Source organism: Rhincodon typus, chromosome 1 (assembly GCF_021869965.1).
Source record: "Rhincodon typus isolate 14 chromosome 1, sRhiTyp1.1, whole genome shotgun sequence".
NCBI classification, from domain to species: domain Eukaryota; kingdom Metazoa; phylum Chordata; class Chondrichthyes; order Orectolobiformes; family Rhincodontidae; genus Rhincodon; species Rhincodon typus.
In genome coordinates this window covers 73,501,996-73,510,209 of record NC_063332.1, presented here as the reverse complement: position 1 = coordinate 73,510,209, position 8,214 = coordinate 73,501,996, and the positions used below count along the sequence as shown (strand labels likewise).

Below are 8,214 nucleotides of genomic sequence, written 5' to 3'. Positions count from 1 at the left end.
TGGCCTGCTGTGTTCATCCAGCTCTACAACTTGTTATCTCAGATTCTCCAGCATCGGCAGTTCCTACTATCTCGTATGGTGGAACTGATCTTTTTGGTGGTAGGATCCTGAGCCATAGGACACTGATTTAAGGTCACTAGCAAATGAAGCAATGATGAGATGAGGAAATAATTGTTTCTGCAGTGAGTGATGAGGATCTGGAGTGTACTGCCTGACAGCGAGGTGAAGGGTAATTCAATCGATGCTTTCAAATGGCAATTAATTAATTATCTGGAGAGAAATAGGTACAGGCTACAGATAAAAGGAGTAAAAGTGGGAGGGAGCCATCACAAATTCAGTGGGCCAAGACACCTTCTCTTGTCCTGTCATGAATTTATGAATCTAACTTTGGTAGGAGTCCAAGAGGATCCAATGGTAAAGAGTAAGATGAAGCAATGCTTAGTCCTGGCTGATTCTGGGATTATCTGGTCAGCCTTGTAAGTAGTTGGAGCTCCACCAGCTCCCTACAAAGCCATTCATGGCAGGATATTCCCACTTCCAAAGGGTCCCACTTTGGGGGTTCAGCTGAGGGGAATGGCTCATAAAATGAGAAACAGGGCTCGAAATCTAACACAGGGAGAGTGAATGTGCCCCTGGAACCAATAAAATTGCACTGGATCATTCACTCACCTGAGCTCACTCAGAGAAAAGCCACCCCTATAAACAAAATGGGAGGAATTGGAAACATTGAATCATGCAATACAGAAGAGGCCTTTCAACCCATTAAGTATGTACCACAAAATCGGAGCGGAGCTGATCCCTCAGTCACAGAATGGTTCTCTCCCATACTTGCTGCCAGTAGCCTAGGCCTGGAGGAGTGGGTGTTGCCCCTTATTAAGGCCTGTCTACTTTTTAGCCAAGGCCAGGGCAGAAAGGCAAATGCCTTTTTGCTGAGGTGGCTGACTGCAAAGCCTGGGTGTGGGTGGGGGCGTGATTGTTGGAGAGAAGAAGATGGCTACAAATGTAGGGTATCGTGGGCAACACTTAGTAAGGCTACAGTTGTGATGAGGGAGTGACTGAAAAGTCTGTAAGAAACGGTGAGGGAAAATAGGGAGGCTGCAATCACTTTGGGAGTGAAAGAGTGAAGCTGCAAGAGAGGGTGAGAGAGTTAGAGTCATGGAATCATAGAGTAATACAGCACGGAAACAGAACCTTCAGTCCAATTCATCCATGCTGACCAGACAACCCAATCTTACCTCATCCTATTTGTCAGCATTTGGCTCATATCCGTCTAAGCCCTTCCTATTCATATACCCATCCAGATGCCTTTTAAATGTTGTAATTGCACCAGCCTCCACCACTCCCTCTGGCAGCTCGTTCCAAACACACACCACCCTCTGCGTGAAAAAGTTATCCCTCAGGTCTGTTTTAAATTTTTCCCCTCTCATCGTAAAACTATGTCCTCTAGTTTTGGACTCCCCCGACCTTGATTATTCAACCTTTCTATGCCCCTTATGATTTTATAAACCTCTACAAGGTTGCTGTTCAGTCTCTGATGCTCCAGCAAAAAAAGGGCTCCAGTCTAGTCAACCTCTCCCTGTAACTCAAACCATCCAACCCTGGCAATATCCTTATAAATCTTTTCTGCACCCTCTCAAGTTTAACAACATCCTTCCTATAGAAAGACAACCAGAGTTGTGCACCTTATTCTAAAAGTGGCCTCACTAATATTCTGCACAGCCACAACAATGACATCCCAACTCCTGATCAATGTCATGTTGTGACAGGCTGACTGCACAGAATGTGTGGAGGAAAGAGAGGGAGTTTGCAAGGAGTGAAAGTGAGGGATGCTGCTTGTGGCAGAAAGAGAGTGTACAAAGAAGAGAGATTGTTCTGAACCTGTCTTCAAAGGAATGCTCAGCTAACTGGGAACCAGTGAACATGACATCAATGAGATATTGAATCACTTGCAAATAAAAATGGAATCACAACCTTAAAACTGCAAACGCTCAGAAGCTACTACACAGGAAAACATGTTGTGGATACTGTTGTAATGAATACTGTGTCATTTGTTAAATTTGAATCTGAGATTGAGATCTGAGGTGCAGTGAAAGGATAGTAGCTGCATAGTTACAATACCTCAGCTTTGTGAATAGAATTATAGAATTCCTACAGTATGGAAGCAGGCCATTCGATTGATCGAGTCCACATTGATCCTCTGAAGAACAGCCCACCCAGACCCAATCCCTTACCACTGTAACCCTGCATTTCCCATGGCTGTTCCACCTATCCTGCACGTCCCTGAACGCTATGGGCAATTTAGCATGGCCAATCCACCAAACCTGCACATCTTTGGATTGTGGGAGGAAATCTGAGCATCTGAAAGAAACCCATGAAGACACGGGGAGAATATGTAAACTCCACACCCAGAATCACCTGAGGTGGGGTTGAACCTGGACCCTGCTGCGGAGAGGGAGTAGTGCTAATCACTGAGCCACTGTGCCACCCAATATGTAATGGAAACAAATTAACTGCAACCTCTCCTCTCTGCAAAGTGAGTTTAGAGTGGCCGCTTTTTGTCTGTAAACACATATATCAGTTATTTTGAAAAAAGACATTTGTTGCTAACTTATGCTTGTGTTATTATCTAATTTAAACACTGTAGTAGCTAGGAAATCAATGGATGGTGTGGCGGCTCAGTGGTTCACACTGCAGCCTCACAGCACTAGGGACCTGGCTTCACTTATAGCTTCAGGGGCAAAGAACAAAGAACAAAGAAAATTACAGCACAGGAATGGGCCCTTCGGCCCTCCAAGCACCGATCTAGATCCTCTATCTAAACCTGTCACCTATTTTCCAAGGATCTGTATCCCTCTGCTCCCTGCCCATTCATGTATCTGTCTAGATACATCTTAAGTGAGGTTTTGGAGTAGATCTGTAGCTCGGATTGTGGGTATTAAGGTTGGTTGGCTCGACGAGCTGGTTTGTTGTTTTGCAGACATTTCGTTACCATGCTTGGTAACATCTTGGTAACATGCTTGGCTGCACTGAGGATGTTACCAAGCCTGGTAACAAAATGTCTGCAAAACAACAAACCAGCTTGGTAAGCCAACCAACCTCAACATTTTAAATGACCCAACGTGCACGCCTCTACCACCTCCGCTGGCAATGCATTCCAGGCACCCACCACCCTCTGCATAAAGAACTTTCCACGCATATCTCCCTTAAACTTTTCCCCTCTTACCTTGAAATCGTGACCCCTAGTAATTGAGTCCCCCACTCTGGGAAAAAGCTTCTTGCTATCCACCCTGTCTATACCTCTCATGATTTTGTAGACCTCAATCAGGTCCCCCCTCAACTTCCGTCTTTCTAATGTAAATAATCCTAATCTACTCAACCTCTCTTCATAGCTAGTGCCCTCCATACCAGGCAACATCCTGGTGAACCTCCTCTGCACCCTCTCCAAAGCATCCACATCCTTTTGGTAATGTGGTGACCAGAACTGTGCGCAGTATTCCAAATGTGGTCGAACCAAAGTCCTATATAACTGTAACATGACCTGTCAACTCTTGTGATTGTCTGTGTGAAAGCTGCACATTCTCCCCATGTCTGTTGTGGGTTTCCTCCGGATGTTTGGGTTTCCTCCCTCAGTCCAAAGATGTATGGACTAGGTGGATTAGCCATGGGAAACGCAGGGCTACAGGGATATGATGGGGGTTGGGTCTGGGTAAGATGTTCTTCAGATATATACTTGATGGGCCAAATGGCCTGCTTCTACACTATAGGGTTTCTATGATTTTCTTGTAGATGTTAATGGAGGTTGTTAATTATGGAGAATATTGATGATTTTTTTTCTAATTCAGCTGCAGCTTGAGTCCAAATAACCCCTGTGTGAATATAAATACAGAATGACAAAAAAAAATCTGAAAACTGAAAGGTAGCACCAAAAACTTTAAAAGTGTTCCTTGAGAAAATCTTTGGGATGGGAGGGTCCGGGGTGGGGGATGGACAATTGGTAATGGTGATGGGGAATTAGGCACTGAGGAGAAAAGAATCAAAAAGTTTTGTTTTTGTTTAGAACTATTTGGTAATCTGACCTATACAAACAGGAGATGTTTGGGATCTTGGGACAACCAATGTCACAGGCTGGTTGTGTGCCCAGCCTTTAACAAATGCAGATAGAAGTTGGATTTTGTTGCTGCATAGACAGATACATGCCAGAGGCGCTCAACATAAGCCCCAGATATCCATGTGAAGCTTAGCTACCCGCTTGTCAATGACAACTTTGACAGTGTCAGGTAGACTACTGATTTTCAGGGCCTTTTTTCTACTCTTTCATAAATTCTGACATTTGATATCCTCTATTTCTTCCAGTTACCGCCAAGGTGTCACTCTAGATTTCTTGATTTTGAGATAATATTGTGCGATCTTCCTATAGATTGACAGTTGCATTATAGCAGGAGAAGCTGTTTTAAATTTCCGCAGATTAAATCACGTGATTCGTTGTTCCAAACCACTATGGCTATTGCTGAATAATGCTGTAGGTTTTAAAGGAGGGCAGAAGCACGGACTTTTGTTTCAGTTTCATATCTAATTTACAAAAGCATTATGAGTCTTGTGTAAACTGGCCATGACTTGTTGATTGGATGCAACTAATAGACTCTCGTTTAATTAAATCAAGTAATAATCAAGTAATCAACCACAAACAGAAACTTAAATGATTTATGGATATCATCTGTAGTTAAATTACTTGCTTGTAGTCGTTCTGTAGAATGTTTTCATTGTGTTTCACAGCCGTGACTGTCAATCTTTCATGCTAAGTGATTAGATCAGGATCATTTTCAGCAATAATTTAAACTACTAAGTAACTGAAGAGCACGGCTACAGATAATAAGCTCTCATTTATAATTACACTGGGTCAGTAATAAAGCTGTGACAAAAGCAAATCTTGCGTGGGTCTTGTGGTGCAGTGAATGTGCCCCTAGCTCTGATCCAGAAAAATGCATCAAGTCCCACCCTTCCTCGTGGAGTCTTGCAGCATGTCTAACCAGGTTGATTATAACATCTATTACAAAGCTTATGTTTTTTAAAAGGTGATAGTCGATCATTAAAGTCAGTTTATATAATCATGTCGGTTAGGATTTGCCAGATCAGAGTCGGGAGATTTGATTTGTCCCTCATGTGACCATTTAACAGGATTGTCAGTTATTTGATGTTGTATATAGAATCATGGTTAGTACTGTTGTGCCTTTGGCCTGAAGCTTCTAAGACTGTGGGAAAATGTGAGGAAATGCCAGTTAAAACCTAGGAAGTTAGAAAGATTCCGAACATAATATTATACTGAAAGAGCAAAGTTTTTCAATCAGTTACCAATAAATACTTTTGAAAAAGACAGTCTTTGGTCCCTGCCACAAATGCTGCATCCTAACCACTAACAACCCTCCTCCCAATCACTACCTCATGCTAATTCAGATTGTTGACTGTATCGTCTGATCTGCTTGATATCCAGCTGAGCTTCCAGCCCAAGATTCTCCATCCCAAAGACCTCCCTAACATTAGCCATCTTTTTGACTCTGCATTTACTTCAACCCATGCACCACTGACATGAAATACTCAAAACATGAATGGACACATCATCTGCCTGTAATTTTAATTTAACTGTGTTCCACTGGAACACAGACCGTTTTTATAGTTTCAGTCCTTTTCTGGTAAGGAGGACTGGGTAGACATTTTGCCTGTCCCAAAGCAGAATATTTGTAGGAACTCCTGGGTTGCTGTGAGAATTCTATCCAGCAAACTACTGAAGGCCTCCCATCTGAAAAAGACCTTTTCATATAGTGGAGGAAATTATTTCCCTTCGACTGCTTTTCAGTAGTTTGCCATTGATACCATTTTGATTATAGTTATGCGACTTTACTTGGCATAAGGAAGAATTAACATATTACAATATTTAAACAGCAGTTTATAAAGTAAAATTGAGAATAATGTGAACCATTCTCCATATCGCCTACTCACGTACAAGTACTCATGCACCTGCCTGGTGTCATCTACAGATCTTCTTCATGGAGAGGAAGCCAAGCCAAAAAGGTAAACCCCAAAACCCAGAAGTATTACAAAATTCATCCATACGTCCAGCCCCATAGCATCGGGCCTTACCGCACACAACACCTCCCTTCCCCTATCATCTTTGTCTTAGCACAAAGATTATCTGTTCCCATTGTTGGTTGCTTATCCATGCACCTTAAAGATAACAGAGGGCTAATTGTAATTAGAATCTGGGTTCAATAGCACCCTTTTCACCAATTCTAACAAAGGAGAAAACCTAAGACTACAGTGTAGAAAATTGAATGTTGAATTGCAATCAACCAAAGCTTAATACTGGAAAACAACAGGATGGGAATATATTTGATTATATTTTAACAAATAATAACAGTTCTTCGTTCAAATGCCCCAGAGTAGGGGACTCACAAGGGATAACAATGTGCACAGCTTCAAATCTCACAGTTCTTCCCTTTGTTAGTTTTTTAAATAACAAGAAACCTGTGGCTGTTAGTCATCTTGCACCTGCAGCCAATTAATCCTAGAGCAATTTATTTTTAAGGAGTAACTGTTACAATGATAATCCTAACAGCCATATCCATAGCCCCTTAACCCTTTGAAGCCCAATCTGTCTAAGTACTCTCTGGAATCTAAATTCTTACTATTAATCCACGATTTTAATGTGCATCTAGCTTGGCCAGATCCCAAGGATAGATTGCTCCAGATCACTGAATAGAACTTTATTTCAACTCAACCTGACACAGTCCAAAGTCAAGGAAACTTTCAGAGCAGATATTTTTTTCCTAACCCTGCATTGTCTGACAGGAGGGTCTACATTTTGGATGGATGCAGTTTTCATCCCATCCAAGCACCATCAGTACCACTTGGGCGGGAATTGAGCAAAACTAAATCCCAGTAATGGACAAGCTGCACAGAGATTGTCCCATTGGGTCTCACTAAATTCAAATCTTCAGGTTTGGAGATGATAAAATGTAACAGAATATTTACTGGAGGTATTGGAATCTGGTTAAAGAACAGGATCTCTCTAAAATTATACAAGGAGTAATTTAACTTCCTCCTCTCCAAGTCATTTGAGAATTCCTCATCTTTTGTACATCATTATCAATAATTCTAAACTGGTGCTGGCTTGTAAATAAATGGAATGAAATATTCATTTTGTTTAATTGATGTCTCCAGTCTATTTTATTTGAACCTACCAGTACCAAATACTTAAAATAGTGAGTGAGGTTTCTCTTTTCATTTCTTCCCTTCAGATATTTTTAAATGCTAAAACAATCCGATTGGGAAACATCCCCCAGGGCTCCAGCTCTTCACCCTCAGCCAGTCCTTTGAACCTCCGTCAGACTGTATACGAAGTGTGTGTGTGTCCCAATGGCAAACTCTTTCTATCTCCAGCAGCGACAGGGTCCACTTGCCAGTCGAACAGCAACGTCTGTTTGCGGATTTAAACCCGTGGACGCTATCATGATTCTACCACCGTAAAAGCCTTTCCAGTACTATCCCTTTGGCATCTGTTTTGACTCTCACGTTAAATCAGGAACTACAATGATGATACAAAGACTCTACTGCTGCATGGTAGGAGAATGTGGCTACGCTTCAAATGGGAATGGACCAGTCGGTGTATGAGCTGTCACTGAGGAGACATGCCTCTGCTAGGAGACCCTGGATACCAACCTTTACCAGAAAGAGGGAGAAATACACAGGTGCCTTTGCTAATCTAAGTAAAGCACATAGTTTTTTTATTGTTAGCAGGACCTGATTATGAAAGAATTGAATATTTAGTACCACAAATACAATAATAAATAATTTCTCAGAACTTTATTTCCCTTTCAAACATCTAAATGGACTTTGGTTTTACCATATAATAATAAACTGGAGTTCAAAAAAATTCCTTAGTAGCTTTGATTGAACATTTAAATATCATTTGGTATTTGCATGTCATTCATTTGGAAAGGAATGGATCAATTGTTCATTCTTGACTTATTTTTCAAAGGAATCATACCACCTCAAACTCTCCAGAACCTCTCATTAATGACGGTAAAAACATGGTTTTGTATTACTGTTTTTTTTTGTGTGATGTGGTATAAACCAAAGAATTGTCCATGTGATGTAATTTCAACCTGCACAATGCAGCTGCTACTAAATAGTAAGTCAGCATCAAGAGATTCTTAAGGA

The 8,214-nt window shown here is 41.4% G+C and overlaps 1 protein-coding gene across 1 annotated transcript in view; it reads left to right on the top strand.

Moving 5' to 3' along the window:
* The window catches only part of LOC109937397 (zeta-sarcoglycan-like), a 12,571-nt gene extending 5,084 nt beyond the window's left edge, over positions 1 to 7,487 (top strand). Inside the window, exon 3 of the mRNA XM_020535976.2 lies at positions 7,293 to 7,487. Within this exon, the coding sequence (XP_020391565.1) occupies positions 7,293 to 7,487 (195 nt within the window). The remainder of the gene's footprint in view (positions 1 to 7,292) is intronic.
* Positions 7,488 to 8,214: the final 727 nt, after the last annotated feature.